The sequence below is a fragment of the Ornithorhynchus anatinus genome, chromosome 16 (genome assembly GCF_004115215.2).
Source record: "Ornithorhynchus anatinus isolate Pmale09 chromosome 16, mOrnAna1.pri.v4, whole genome shotgun sequence".
Classification (NCBI taxonomy): domain Eukaryota; kingdom Metazoa; phylum Chordata; class Mammalia; order Monotremata; family Ornithorhynchidae; genus Ornithorhynchus; species Ornithorhynchus anatinus.
In genome coordinates, this window is record NC_041743.1 from 32,171,267 (window position 1) to 32,187,665 (window position 16,399).

The window sequence follows — 16,399 nt, forward strand, 5'->3', positions numbered from 1 at the left end:
GCATATCCTTCTTCTCTCATCTAATAGTATTCTTCACAACCGGTGCCCCCGCAGGCCCTGAAGCCCTTAAATACAATCCTTAGACATGCATTTTAGGGAATGAAATACAGTTTTTTAAAATTCCATTTATTTTATGCTTTGCTAAGGAAGTATCTTCAGAATAATAATTGTGGTATTTGTTAAGCACTTACTATGTGCCAGTCGCTGTTCTAAACTAACCAAAGGATAACAATAGAATTAAAGGGATTTGACTTAGTAAGGTACCCCTGCCAAAACAAAACATCAAAACAAAAGTCCCGGCAATAGAAATCCAGATCAGGGCAGGACATCTGACCTGAGTGTAAAATTCCAGATAGTTTCATTCTGGCTTTTTTTATTCTCCTTCTGGCAGAAACTTGGGCTTTCAGTAACCATGGCTTCCGGTGAAAAAGAGACCTAAAGGGAGTAGAGATGTCAGAATAGCAAGGTGTTAGCAGATGTAGCTAGTACGACGTGTGAGCGTATTTATCAAAATCAGACTCTATGCTTGAGTAGTTGCCTTTGGAATACCAATATCTCGATTTTTTCCGCTTTCACTTTGCGATTAAGATTTTTTTTCTTTTTTCCCCCCCACCCCTCTACCCTCAGTCCTTTAATTGCTTTTGGAGAGAATCTTAATATATGCAACACATTATTCACCAACTCAGGTGCTATGGAGGGTGTATGACAAGATAATGCTCTCGCCTTCAATACACAGCCGAACACACCGGTTCTAACATGCATATTTAATGAACATCCAACCTAAACATTAGGGAAAAGTAGAGACTAGCTAAAAAATAAGGAAATTGGAAATGGAGAAGAAATTCCTTATTATTGGGATCTAGTTCATCTCCGCAGAGGCTGGTTGAAGATACTTTCCTAAGGCACAGTCTTCAGTTCTGTCTAGCCCATTTTTACGTGACCTAGGATTTGAAAGTTTCAAGTCTCCCCTTTTCTAATTGTGTCTCCCAATTTGGGAATGGGGGGCACCTTGAAACTGCCTCCATAGTGTTATTCGTGTGCTAGCTCTAGCCACATACTGACTGCTCTCCCCAGTGCATTTAAAATCAGGATGTGTGGGGCTTCATAACTATAACAGAGGGGCTGTTTTTTCCATTCTCTTTCTCTGCCATGGGGCCTTACCAGAGAGAGAAATTGGGGCCGTAATCCAGCGTGTGGTATGATTTTAGAGGTTTGGGAATACATTTTTGGAAAGACACCTGCCATTGACGTTCACTTATTTCGTGCAAGTGTAAGCTGACAAATGAGAGGGTTGAAATTTCTTCCCCTAGTGTCTCAAAAGAGGGAAAAACCTAGAGTTTGGATTGAAAATTTGATTTTTAAAATATTGCTTTTTGAGAAACTGAGCTTTTCAACAGTTTGGAGCTTATCGTTTTCGTTTCTTTCTTTCTTACTTTCATGTTCCTAAGAGGCCCAGTGGGTTCCTCTAAGTGTTTGAGAAGTGGCAGTAATTAATGCCAGCAATGGTTAGGAGACAATTACTGATCTCAGTGTATATTTACTTGAGTGAGTAATCGTGCATAACATCCCCCAGGTGCTAATCGTTTTTCTGTCCCTGAACCTCTATGAGCCTGCCCTTGACAGGACGGTCCTGCTCTTGAAGTTTAACCCCTGCAATTTACCCATCAAGTGCACTGAAGGCCAAGGGAAATCTCTTAATAATGAAAGTGTAGGGAATTACTTTGAAAGTTTGTTTTACTTAGGGGAGTTCTTGGAATAGGGTGGGCTCGGCAGAAGGTTGTTGGCTGGAGCATTGCTAGATTGTAGGTGAATTGGAGATAAACTGCAGATGGGCCATGACTTAATTTTCTGGGCTGGGAGGCCAGTGCCTCCGATTACTTGTGTTTCCATTAAGAGAAGGGACACAGATTTGGGCTACTGGGGAAGGAGCCACTGCTGCAGTGGTTTTGCATAAGCAGAGTTGTCCTCTGGACTGCCAGTAATAATAATAATGATGACATTTTGTTAAGTGCTTACTATGTGTCAAGCATTGTTCTAAATGCTGGGAGGGATGCAAGGTAATCAAGTTGTCCCAAATGGGGCTCACAGTCTTAATCCCCATTTTACAGATAAGGTAACTGAGGCACAGAGAAGTTAAGTGACTTGCCCAAGGTCATACAGCTGACAAGTGGCGGAGTGGGGATTAGAGCCCGTGACCTCTGATTCCCAAGCCCATGCTCTTTCCACTGAGCCACGCTGCTTCTCTCAGAAAACCAAGGAGATAACGGTGCATGTGCAGTGAAGCCTGAATCACTTGCGTTACCACCTGGACTTGTAGCGCATCATATCAGTGAAGCCCCATGTCTATAATCCCTAAGATTAATTTGCTGTCATACAAATGAGATTTACAACAACAAAAGGATAGTTTCTAAAACAAAAATTCCACCCTGAGGAATCCCCGGGCCCCTTCATTTCCTTCCCTTGCCTCCGGTCTTTGCCGTTACAAGGTATCCATAATCCAGCAATATTGTTATTTACTCGCCACACTCCCTGCTGGCCACCCAGTGAATATTCATTCATTCATTCAATAGTATTTATTGAGCGCTTACTATGTGCAGAGCACTGGACTAAGCGCTTGGAATGTACAAAGTGGCAACAGATAGGGACAATCCCTGTGCAATGACGGGCTCACAGTCCAGTGGGGGTGAGAGATGGCAGAGCAAAACAAAATGAAACAAAAGCCAGCACAACATAATCACGATAAATAGAATCAAGGGGAGGTACACCTCATTAACAAAATAAATAGGGTAATAAAAAATGTAAACAAATGAGCACAGTGCTGAGGGGAGCAGAAGGGGGTGGAGCAGAGGGAAAGGGGGCTTATCTGAGGGGAGGTGAAGGGGGGAAAGGGGAGGGGCAGAGGGTGAGCAGAGGGAGCAGAAGGAAAAGAAGAAGCTCAGTCTGGGAAGGCCTCTTGGAGGAGGTGAGCTCTCAGTAGGGCTTTGAAGAGGGAAAGAGAGTTAGTTTGTCATAGGTGAGGAGGGAGGGCATTCCAGGACAGCAGTAAGACGTGGGCCAGAGGTCGACGGCGAGATAGGCGTGAACGGGGGACAGTGAGGAGGTGAGCAGCAGAGGAGCAGAGCGTGTGGGGTTGGGCAGTAGAAAGAGAGAAGGGAGGTGAGGTAGGAGGGGGCAAGGTGATGGAGAGCCTTGAAGCCAAGAGCGAGGAGTTTTATTCTGTGTGGAGATATCCCTGGCCTGGCGTGAGTCTCCTGGGCTCAATGGCTCAGACTGAGCTGAGCCCCAGAAGTTAGGACCCAGGATCCAGTCAGGCCAGTTTGGGGCACCAATGGGAGCAGCAGGATTTGCAGGGCAAGGGTGGAGGCTGAGCCAACATCACCTGAAGGCAGGCACCCGGCCCTCTGGCACTGAGAGTCTCTAAAAGGGACATAGGTTTGCCACCATACTGGCCAAATGCCGGTGCTGCTGTTCTCCCCCTACCCTCCGATCCCCCTGATCAGCTCAGACGAGAAGGGCCCTATCTGGCCAGAGACAACTTGGCCCCTCATCTGGGAACAAGTGCCTCAACAGTGCCAGGAAATGAATTCTCCTGGTTCCGCTTGTAACATTCCATACCCAAAATCCAGGATCTCCAGCTCCTCAAATTATGGGCATTTACGGGCAATGTTGGGCTCTCCCGACTTCTGCCCCAGGGATGAATGGAAACACTCGGTGCTTCCAACTGATCTCAAGATGTAACCAGGATAAAGGCCATCAGTGGTTCCATCTCATCCCCCTCTCAGACTTCTAAACCAGCTCTTTCCTCTGGCATGATTTCGATGAGCCACTAAAAGAACAAAACAAATATTAGCACTTAACAAAAGATGGCAGAAAGTCTCAATCTCTTTTGTTTTTCCTCCAGGGCATTGATCTCTATTGATTTTCCCTTATTTATGTTTTGAAGCTCTTGGGGTTTATAATTGTATACACTTCTGAACTTCAAGCTGCTGTAGGGCTTTAAAAATGAAACGAGGCTGGACGTGACACTTCCGGTCTTATTTTTGTCTCCCCAGTTGCTGTTTCTGTGGGAATTTCAGGTCGTTTTCTGCAGATACCAAGTTTTTTTCTCTGCCCACCCCTAGCAGAGAACTGGAGAAATTATTTTAGTGGGTTCCCTCACCTTTATTTTCCACAGACTACAAGGAATAGAGGCTCCAACCCAAAGATCCAGATGCTGGTGATGGGTGAGCTCTATCTGGAAAGTACACTCCTCTCAGTATCCCAGATGTAAAAAGCAATTTCTAACACCTCGATCAAGACAGCACACCAGTCTGGCCTTGTTGTCTATCATGCCCTCGTCTAAGTCATCTAAGGGTGAATATGATAGTTGCTGTGGAAATCGAGAGATTTGTGCTGAAAATCGGCTCCTTGTTCTTCAGGGAGATTCTCGGATCTTTTTTTTTTTTTTGATTTTTTTTTTTTTGGATCAGCCAGAGATATCATAAGGAGAGCATTCCCCCTGAATTTTCAACATTTAAGCTGGTGGCTCTGACAAAACCCACTAGAGGAGAAAAGAGGAACGTACCCCTTGGCTTAAATTAGTTTGAAATTCAGCATCAGTTGCCTAATATTGTATTTGGGATCCTCACCTGTGGGAAGCAAGATGGACTGTACTCTGACCCTTCCTGATTCCTAGGCCTACAGAACTACTTCCTTGGGCAACAGTCATTACATTATTCAGAGCAACAGCTGTTATAGACACTGAGGATGCTTGAAAAGAGAAGCATAATGTCCTAATTACCTATGGCAAGGAAAACATCTGTGCAGGAAAAGTAATGAAATTAATTCTAAAGTCTAGCAGTTGCATATATTAATTGATGTTAATTAATGCTAAATTATAAGACACTTCCTATGGAATTGCAAAATAAATCCACAGGAACTGACTCTGGAAAGAGTTCATCATACTTAAAGTTATTACAGCAAAGCCCAAGGGAAATGAGAGTGATTGGTCCCTCGTTATAAAGTGCCACCAATTACTTGTGTTTCCATTAAGAGGAGAAGGGACCCAAATTGGGAGCACTTTAGAGCAGGTACCACTTTCAGCTTTTCCTCCGGAATTCATCATTTTCTCTAAGAGTAGGGAAATTGATATTAAAGAGGAACTGTATCCAGGACTCTTCAGGCAGGTGAAGGCTTTGTAGACACTCTCCTCCTCTGGGGCCATCTTTCAAATTACCCACTGGGCAACAGTGAGTCACAATTGTAATAATAATAATTATGGTATTCGTTAAGCACTTACTACATGCCAAGCACTCTTCTAAACACTGGGATAGATACAAGGTAATCAGGTTGTCCCATGTGGGACTCACAATCTTAATCCCCATTTTACAGATGAGGAAACTGAGGCACAAAGAAGTTAAGTGACTTGCCCCTGGTCCCACAGCAGACAAGAGGCGGAGCCGGGATTAGAACCCATGTCCTGTGACTCCCAAGCCTGTGCTCTTGCCACTAATAATGTTGGTATTTGTTAAGCGCTTACTATGTGCAGAGCACTGTTCTAAGCGCTGGGGTAGATACAGCGTAATCAGGAAGTTTCACATGAGGCTCACAGTTAATCCTCATTTTACAGATGAGGTAACTGAGGCACAGAGAAGTGAAATGACTTGCCCACAGTCAGCTGCCAAGTGGCAGAGCTGGGATTCGAACCCATGACTTCTAACTCCCAAGCCCGGGCTCTCTCCACTGAGCCACGCTGCTTCTCTAGGCCATGCTGCTTCTCTGTGCTACTCTCAGCCTGCTTCAGGACTCTGAAAATGAGCTGTGAGTAGGGAATCTTAAAAACAGAGGGCAGGATTTCCAGAGAAGATTGCCCATGAAGAAGGATGAGGAGAAGCAAGACTACTTGAAGCAAGAAGCTCGGGTAGCAAATTCAGAGAGAGAAAGAGAGAGTGGCTAATATCAAATACCAAGATCTGGGTTCTAATACCAGCTCTGCCTCTTGTCTGCTGTGTGATCTTGGGCAAATCACTTAGCTTCTCTAAGCCTCTGTTACCTCATCTGTAAAATGGGGAATTAAGACTGTGAGCCCCATGTGGGACAGGGACTGTATCCAACTCAATTTGCTTGTATCCACCCCAGCACTTACCCTATGCAGTGCCTGGAACATAGTAAGCACATCACAAATATTATTAATTCTATTATTATCATTATCATTACGTTCCCAGAATCCCAGGCTAGTACTCTTTCCGCAGGCTATGGTGCAGTCATACGTTCAGGGTAATGGACACGCACACCACTCAACTCACCCTTTCATTCAATAGTATTTCTTGAGCGCTTACTATGTTCAGAGCACTGTACTAAGCGCTTGGAATGTACAAATGGGTAACAGAGACAGTCCCTGCCCTTTGACGGGCTTACAGTCTAATCGGGGGAGACAGACAAGAACAATATCAATAAAGACAAGAACAAAAGCAATAAAAGACGAGAACAACACCCTGACAGCCAAACTCAGGATTTCTGGCACGAGGTTAAAATATGTGTTTCCATAGTGGTCCTGGCTCCCTTGCAGTGGGCAGGAGTCGGGCTGAATTAAAGGCCTAGCTTGGTGAGATGATCCATTGCGTTCCCTAGGAGCTTAGATCAATCTGTGGGCTGCCTCTCAAAGAATTAACCTCTCTCTTAAAGAGGTCTGGAAAGAGGCTTGACTCTAAATTGAAACATAAAATAGGTTATCACCTCTAGGAAGCCAGGATGCTTCTTGATGAAGCTGGTGCAGGTCCAAGATGATTAGATGGTGATGATGATGATGGTATTTGTTAGCGCTTACTATGTGCCAAGCACTGTTCTAAGTGCTAGGGTAGATACAGAGTAATTAGATTGTCCCACGTGGGGCTCACAGTCTTAATCCCCATTTTCCAAATGAGGTAACCGAGGCACAGAGAAGTTGAGAAGCAGCGTGGCTCAGTGGAAAGAGCACGGGCTTTGGAGTCAGGGCTCATGAGTTCGAATCCCAGCACTGCCACTTGTCGGCTGTGTGACTGTGGGCAAGTCACTTAACTTCTCTGTGCCTCAGTTCCCTCATCTGTAAAATGGGGATTAAGATTGTGAGCCCCACGTGGGACAACCTGATTCCCCATGTCTACCCCAGTGCTTAGAACAGTGCTCGGCACATAGTAAGCGCTTAACAAATACCAACATTATTATTATTAAATGATTTACCCAGTCACACAGCTAAGTGGCGAGAAACCCAAGGTGACAGTCTCCATGGGGACATAACCCAACTTTACCCTAAAGTCTCTAGGAGATATTAAAGGCCATGGGCTGACTCAAGTAGACACTTTCAGATGAGGTTGTAAATCAGGACAATTCAGCTTAATATGCTTGAATGTGTTGGCACTTTCATTTTCCAAAGCATTTTCATGTCATTTTTCACATTTTAATGTCACGACAACCTTGTGAGGTAAGGAGAAACAGGTATTATCTTCATTTTGCAGATGAGGAAACAGGCACAGAGAGGTTTAATGATTTGTGCAGAGCTGGGACCAGGACGCATGTCTTCTGATTTGGAGACCCCTACTCTTTCACTGGGCCTTGCCCATTGTCATGGAAAATGCTAATAATAAATGAGAAAGAGTGGTAAAGCTGCTGGGATTACTGTGTGGCATTAGATGAATCTTTCAACCCAAACTGAGTAGGGATTGATGCACAAACACACAGAAATTGACAGGAGAAGGTTGTCTTTCCTGAGAATTTAGTCCAGGCTGTTCTATTTGCATAGCCAGACCTCCCTTCTGATTGCCAGAAAGGTGGAGTCCATATGACTGCGTCTCCTTCCACCTTTTCAACGAATCCTGGAGAAACCTAGAGGAGAGAGCATGGCCCTGGGAGTCAGAGGCTCTGTCATTTGCCTGTTTTGTGACCGTGGGCAAGATATTAATTTCTCTGTGCCCCACTTTCTCCATTGGTAAAATGAGAATTTTACCTGTTTCCCCTAGTCCTTAGATTGTGAGCCTCATGTGAGACAGGTACTTTGTCCCAACCCCAGTGCTTAGTGAAAGGCTTGGCACATAATAAACGCTTAATAAACATTATTATTATTATCATTATCATCATTATTTTATTAGAACTTGCTCAGGCAAGATTCTTCATTCCGTTCCAGGTGAGCTGGAGTGTTTGAGAATGGTGCCCCCTAGTGGTTACTCTTTTGCCTATAGAAATTTTCCAGATAACAGAAAAAAATTCTGTGTATGCACGTGTATGAGAAATATAGATGTCTTTGTGTATCATACACATATTTATTTTTCTAAAGACGTGTGAAAATATTGTACATGTACATATGCATCATATATGAATTTTTTTAAGGCAGCCAAATTTGCTCGGTAGTTGCCAGCACCTTTAAGGTGGTCAGTGGGTCTAGCGTTCACATTTTGGTTTCGCTCCCTGTACTTTTCATGTATCTGTCATACCGCAAAGATCATACATGTATTCTGCTTTAATTTGAAGTCATATTGTGGTTCAGGGAGAACACAGTGAATATTTTAAAACAGTCTGTCCCCCCAAAACTCTGGAAGGGATATCAATCAATGGTATTTATTGAGCACTTACTGTGTGCAGAGCACTGTACTAAGTGCTTGAGTGAGTACAAAAGAGTTGGTAAACACATTCCTCAGCAATGGAAACTGGCAAAACCCCCCAAGTAAGCTATCTCTCCTTTCTTCTTGAACATGATCATTTTGTGTTTTATTTAAATGTCCGTTACGTTATGGTCACAAGCTCTTCCTCAACTCATTTATGACATACCTTTACATTGCCGGCAAGATTCTGGCCCTAATCTTTCTGGGAAGACACTATATTTTGAAGAATGTAGTGAATCATGCCTTGCCATGGGCTGTTTACATGGTCTGTCTGAATTGCAGTGTGACTTTAGCCCTAACTGCAGCCCAGCAGATGTGTTCTTTGAGGTATGAAAGGCACTGGAGAAGTCCAGGGGTAACACAAAGGTGCCCACTGAACTTTGTTAATCCTGTGAAAAGCCTGGGCACCATCAACAGACCTGTTGTAATTATTAAGGAATCTTTCCAGAATTCTTATGCCACTTCAAGATGGTATTTTTTTATGGTATTAGTTAGGCACTTACTATGATCCAAACACTGTACTAAGTGCTGGGGTACATAAGAGCTAATCAGGTTGGACCCAGTCCGTGTCCCACATGGAGCTCACAGTCTTAATCCCCATTTTACAGATAAGGTAATTGAGGCACAGAGGAGTTAAGTAACTTGATCAAAGTCATGCAACAGACAACTGGTGGAGCTGGGTTTAGAATACAGGTCCTTATGACTCCCAGACCCATGCTCTATCCATTGGGCCACGATGCTTCTCATGTTCAGGTGATCAGAATTGAGGTTGCCTTCTTTAGCCACTGGAGTAAAGGAATGTGATGGGGCCGGTTCTGTTGTATCTGTTCTTTGCCCCCATGTTTGAGACTGTGAAAAGAGAATCTGGAAGAGTCAGAAGATGTTTTGGATCTACCAGGAAGTTCTTTCCTCAGGAAATATCATTGAAGTTGCTCTGAGCATTATTGAAAACCTTTGGGTCAGTCACCCAAGCACTGTTGTATACTGGTGATGGGTCTACTGAGTACCCACCCAAGAAGGCATGAAACGGAGAATGATTCACTTTAGAAAAACAGCGTAGCCTAGAGGAAAGGACTGGAATCTGGGAGTCAGGGGACCTGGGTTTCTAGGCCCAGCTCTGCCACTTGCCTGCTGTGTGACCTTAGGCGAGTCACTTAAAAACCCTTCTAAACTTCAGTTTCCCTCTTGTAAAATGGGGGCTAAATAATAGCTTTTCTATTTTCTACTTTAGACTCTGAGCTCCATGTGGGACAGGGACTGCATCTGACCTGTTAATCTTGCATCTACCCCAGTGCTTTTTAGATTAGGAGAGCCCCCAGGGGATGGAGATTGTGTCTAATTCCCTGCTTTGTATTTTTTCCAGCATCTGGTACATTGCTCTACACACAGTGCTTAATAAATATGATTACTATTACTACTACTAATAGTGCTTGGCACATAATAAGTGCTTAACAAATGCCATATTAGTAGTAGGAGTAGGAGCATCAATAATAATAATGGTGTTTATTAATAATGATGGTATTTGTTAAGCACTTACTATGTGCAAAGCACTGTTCTAAGCTGCTGGGGGGGATACAAGGTGATCAGGTGGTCCACGTGGGGCTCAGTTTTAATCCTCATTTTACAGATGAAGGAAATGAGGTACAGAGAAGTGAAGTGACTTGCCCAAAGTAATGCAGCTGGCAAGTGACAGGTCCAGGATTAGAACCCAAGACCTCTCTGGCTTCTATGCCCGGGCTGTTTCCACTGAACCATGCTGCTATGTGCCAAGCACTGTTCTAAGCTCTGGGGGAGATACAAGGTTGTCAGGTTGTCCCACGTGGGGCTCACAGTCTTAATCCCCATTTTACAGATGAGGTAACTGAGGCACAGAGAAGTTAAGTGACTTGCCCAAAGTCACACAGCTGACAAGTGGCGGAAGCATCAGTGTAGCACTACAGACTGACAAATGTAGAATAAAACCGAGGTATTCAAAACAGCATTAACCCCTGCGAATGGCAAACCCATCAGCCCAGCAAGGAATTATCTTTAAATGCACATGGTGCAGAGAGATTGTCAGCCACACGTGTACTTGGAAAAGCACATATGGAGAAACCAATGGATTGTTCCCTCTGAGTCTTCTCATATTCCTGTCTCCTACATTTTTGTTCCTCATCCTCCTTGATCTCATATCTCTTTCTCCCCATTTAAATTGCAATCCCTTTCAGAGCTGGGACAGTGTCTCTTGTCCTTGTTTCACTCTCCCAAGTGATTAGTAGACTGCCCTGCATGCAGAACCCACTTCAAAAATTCCATTTCTTGATTGACTCTTCTGCCTGATGAAGTGATCTGAGACAATTAATGTGGAAAATTGTTATCATGAATGATATCAACTCTCTCATTTCAACTTATCCTTTTTATCTTGTTTTTATAGAGCAAAAAACAGGGAGTCAAGACATGAGTTCTAATTGTGGCTCTGCCACTTGCACACTGCGTGACCTTGAGCAGGTCCCTTGATTTCTCTGTTCCTCGGGTTCCTCATCCTTACACTGGAGATTAAATACCAGTCCTCACTCCCCTTTAGATGTGGGACGGGGACTGTGTCTGATCTGATGGTAATATGTCTACCCCAGTGCTTAGTACAGTGCTCAGCACGTAGTAAACACTTAACAAATATTATAATATCATTATTATAATCTTCATGTGCCTCTATGAGGTAGGGAAAGACCTTTATTATTACCTTCATTTTTCCATTGTGGAAGCTAAGGCACAGAGAGGTAGAGTGATTAGCTCAAGGTCACACAGCAAATCAATGGCAGAATTGGAACTAGAACCCAGCCTTCTTGACTCCCAGCCCCATGCTTTTTCCACTAGACTACACTGCCTTAATATTATATCGATGACTGAGTTGGCGGTCATTCATTGTTCCTCCAACTGTGACTCAGTTTCTCCGCCCGCAAAATGGGGGATTTTCAAACTCTATAAATTAGAAGCAAAGTGCCACCTACCTGCAAAACATCAGGGCGTGATTCAATTTCTTTTTTTTCTCCCTTTGCTTTTTGGCAGAAGCTGATATAAGAAGTAAAGAGCTTGAAAAAGAGATGTATTCACTGAAGAAAAATACTAAATCACAATGCCTTCAATTTCCTTGTACATCTTTTTTTTTTTTAATCTGAAGGGAATAATTATAGCGAGCAGGATACTGTGACGTTCCTTAGGGGAATAAGAATAGAAGTAATGAGCTGGGCACTGAATTGCAGGAGAAGATACAGGTGGATAAATGATGAGGGAGTTGAGGAATAGAGATGCTTCCATTGCAGGTATAATGTGTTTTTTGTCCCTTTTCCCTTGCAGATTCACAGTACGTAACCTGCCGCATGCAGAACTGCACAGAAGCCAACAGAAATAAACCTTTCCCTGGCTACATTGACCCCGACTCCCTGATTGTCCAGGATGATTATGTGTTTGTCCAGGTGTGAAACATCCACTTCTATTGATTGGGCTCAAAGTAATCTCTCTTCCTGCCTGTCCATTCTCTGTCCCTCCGCTCTCTCCCCACCCCAAGAAGTCTCTGGATTTTCAGTAGAAGGGGGAGGGGGTGAGCTTCCAAACCATCAGAATGCTAATTGGTTCTTTTGCGACTGTGCCTCAAGAACCTTATCATCACAGGGTCATGGAGGTACTGGTTGGAGCATTAAGCATGCACAATGGAATAATCCACATTGCCAATCAGGTCGCTTCATTGTGCATTCCAAAGCAGCACCCCTATCATCAGCTTTTAAGCGGATGATGTGTCAGTCTGTTGAATACCAGGAGTTCAGTAGACCAATCAGCCTTTTTTATTTATTTATTTTTTTGACGGGGGGGAGAGGATGATGGGGTGACTGGATGGGAGAGGAGAGGAGAGTGTAATCAGTCATTATTGTCATGCATGGACTGTTATTAGAATATGAATTTAGATGAGCAGCAGCCAGCCAAGTTTTTCACCCCAAATTGAGAGCAGAAGAATTCATCACTGGAATCAGAGTTTCAGTGTGAGGCGGCCTGACTTTAAGGACCAGATTGAGGGGCTTATTGCTGCCTTTCCATTTTTTAAAAAATGATTTTGTAGTATTGCTTTCACTTTGCATTAAAAAAAATCTGGGTATATCATGCTGTAGGGTGCCATTCCTATAAATGTAATAAATTCATTTAAATGGCACTGGTGTCAGTGACCATTCAGGGATCAAAATGAAGGGGAAAAGGGCAAAAAAAAAAAAGAAGGAAAATTATAAATGGCTCTTTGGGTCTGAGTTCATCAGACCTCTCAGGAGAGAGTGCTGCTGTTGCTGCTATTGTGTTTCTATCAGTGACATTTTCTGCTACTTAACATTAAAGTTTGTCCATTTAAGAGATTGTGAATCGTACCTATTGTACTGTTACTTCTGCTTCCCCTCTTACTCAATATCTCCCTGTTAATTTCAGCCCCAGAAGGGGCTTTTCATTAGGTGGGCCATCAGTCACACCCTTCAAAACCATGGTTGCTTCCTGTAACATTGACCATTGACTTTTCCAAAGTCCGGGACTTGAAGTAGTTCAGTTCTTGGTTCAATACACAGCCCTATTACTCTTTCGGTGATGATCTTGGCCCTATGAAACTGTGTTCAAATCATGGACTTGTATCATCTGGGCTGAATGGGGTGTGATGGAACTTGGGTCCGTCTGTTCAGAGGCCAGTTACACTGGGAATTCTTTCTGAGGCTGAAGACCAAAGACTTTAACACCTATCCCAGGCTGGGGAACCACAGTGAGGACCGAAGAACCATCTTTGGCCATAGAGGTAGATTTGGATGGTCAAACAACATCTAAATCTTGTTTGCTGGCCTGTATCATTCATGCTTTTGTTTCAGAGGTGCTGACTTACCTCATAGTTTTTATGGAAATATATGTATATAAAATGGTCATAACTACAACCTTTTTGTTTATATCATAGCTAACGTCAGGGGGTCGACCACATTATTATGTGTCCTACCGGAGAAATGCCTTTGCCCAGATGAAACTGCCCAAGTACTCCTTGCCCAAGGTATGTATGTACTCTTTGCTCAGTCCAGTATCTTATTTAGCCAAGTTTCCCTTCCTTTCCCTCTTTTTGGCTTCATTTTCTCCTCCACTTCTCTTGTGCTGTTTCTCTCCTTTCCTGTCTTTCTTTTCCTGGTTCATGTTTCTCTTCTGCTCCATTCCTTTACATTCACGCTAGCAGACTTGTATTTATATCCTTTCCTTTTGAAAAGTGAGCTTCAGGATTCCAACTCCCTTTCAAGGATGTGGTAAGGGATGTCAGATTTTGATCAATGAATTCGTGACCCCTTTTAATCACGGGGAGTGGCTTGTTTGGGACCAAACAAAATGCTTTTTTCCTTGGCCACTATGGAATTTTAAGATTTGCACCATTGGCAGATTCTCCAGACAGGAGATGGATGACCTCTAGGATCTATCCATTGTCACTTCGAAGTACAAAGCAAGGAAGGATACCATCCGTGGGATCCTCGCCTCTGCTTTAAGCTGTAGAGTTCCTCTCTGGGGGGAAAGAGAGCAGGAACCAGCTATTGGGGAGTTTGTAAACAAGGAAGACCCCAAGCACTGGGTTTTTATGGGATCTTGGGCACTTCCTTTGCCTCAGTTTTCCCTTGGGAGAACTGGGCATTCTAATGTTTGTTTCCTGAGCCTTCACCTTAGTTTTTTGTGGGGGGGGGTTATGGTATTTGTTAAGTGTTTACTATGTGCCAGGCACTGTACTAAGTGCTGGGGCAAAAACAAGCTAAGCAGGTTGGACACAGTCCCTGTCCCACATAGGCCTCGCATCTCCATTTCACAGATGAAGTCACTGAGGCCCAGAGAAGTGAAGTGGCTTGCTCAGGATCACACAGCAGACTAATGACAGAACCAGGATTAGAACCCAGGTCCTCTGACTCCCAGGCCCATGCTCGAATCACTAGACCAAGCTGCTTCTCTACATGAAAGTATGTGAATGTAGGCACTGGGGTCTCTGTTTGGAGATCTGTAAGGGAGAAGGAACTGTATTCAGAGACAGTCACCCACTGGTTTCATCTTCCTGATACTTCAGCAGCAGCAAATTGTTGCTTAGACCTTTACTGACAACCATATTCATTCCCCAGATGAAAGCTGCTCAGTTAGTTACTGTTAAGGGAGACAGATTTTAAATTGGTCCAAGAAACCACAGTGAGGGATTTTTGCTTTCTTTGAAGAAGGGGTGGTCCCCTCAGTGGAATTTTCATCATTTAACTTGAATTTTGAGTGAGGAATATCCAACTATTTTATCCACAATTACTGGCCTAAAACTTACTGATGTGACCCACCCCTGTTCCACCAAAGGTTTCAAGGCCAGGCCAGAGTTAAGTCTTCTGAGTGGACAGCTCATGACTTCAATCCAGCACCCCCCCACAATCTTTCCTTCTGTGGATTGCTTATTGCTTCTCTGGTAAATCTGGAGTTTTCCATTATAGAGTCACCTCTGGACTCCCTTTCTTTCTTCTGCCCTTCCCTTCGTTTCCCTCTCCCATCACTTCTCTCCACCCCATTCCTATCTCTCCAGTCTCGCTATAGCAAGAGAATGCCCTCGTTGAAGGAAGTGGGTGTGTTTAGGACACAGAATTCCTCAGGCTGGCTTATGTACCATCAGATCTATATCACGAAACAAACTTCAAAATGTATATTTAAAAATAATAGGTGAGACCAATTATTGAGATGGCCGTAGAAGTCATCACTATTAATTCCCAGGATAAAAGCACTGCCCTATCAGTAGATTGTAAATACATGTAAAATCTAGGAGGAAGCAATATTCCTGAAAGCAGAGGCACCTGTCTCCCTCCACCTTCCTTCTCCCAAATGCTTTGTGCTCCATATCTCAATCACCTCTGAGGTCTGGGGAGCGTAAGTTGTGATTAATTTAGTATGTTTTCAGAGAGATAGGAGTCAGAGCAGCAAATGAATGCATTATTTGGTTTAAGTGAGTGTGTATTATTTAAGGAGATGAGATGCTTCATTACAACCTCATTACATCTTCAAAGCAGAAGTGGTCCCAGCCTGGATTCAAGATTGCATATATTGAGGTCTTGTCTATCAAAGCTGGGAGCTGTCTTGATTGGCAATGAACAAAGGGCTGGACTGTCCAAAAGAATTGAAACGACCACAGCGCTTTCATGCTGATATATTCTTTAATCTTCCCCTTGCATTATGCCGAGTCCTGAAAGGCTGTGGCCAAGGCAATCCTGGCAAAAGAGTTGGTAACTCAGAAGAGTGAGGAAGGGATAGGAGGCTTTAAGTTAGGCATTGTCTCTGAGTCCAATGTATACTTTTAGCTATGCTTTCTTTTCTGGCATCCTCATCAGGTGAAGATAAATAGGGAAATGCAAACAGATGTTTTGAGCTCTTAGACCAGGAACCTCATGTGGGTGAGGGACTGTGTCTGACCTGATGATGATAATAATTATGATGTGATTTTTAAGCATTAATTATGCATCAAGTACTGTTCTAAGCACTGGGGTAGGCACAAGTTAATCAGGTTGGACACAGTCCCTCTCCCTCATGGGGCTCACTAATTAGTAGAGAGAACAGGTATTGAATCCCCATTTTACAGATGAGGAAATGAGGCACAGCGAAGTGAAGTTCCTTACCCAAAGTCAAACAGGTAGGGGGTAAAGCCGGGATTAGAACCCAGCTCTTCTGACTCCCAGGCCCCTGCTCTTTTACTAGGCCATGCTGTTTCTCTATTTTGTAGCTACCTCAGTGTTCAATGCAGTGCTTGGCAC

At 43.6% G+C, this 16,399-nt stretch overlaps 1 protein-coding gene across 1 annotated transcript in view; it reads left to right on the top strand.

The window, feature by feature from the left end:
* SORCS1 (sortilin related VPS10 domain containing receptor 1) overlaps nt 1-16,399 on the top strand; it is a gene marked incomplete at its 5' end in the record, with an annotated part of 364,626 nt that overhangs the window by 262,747 nt on the left and 85,480 nt on the right. The window contains 2 exons of the mRNA XM_029080271.2: nt 11,946-12,064; nt 13,564-13,653. Of these exons, the coding sequence (XP_028936104.1) occupies nt 11,946-12,064; nt 13,564-13,653 (209 nt within the window). The remainder of the gene's footprint in view (nt 1-11,945; nt 12,065-13,563; nt 13,654-16,399) is intronic.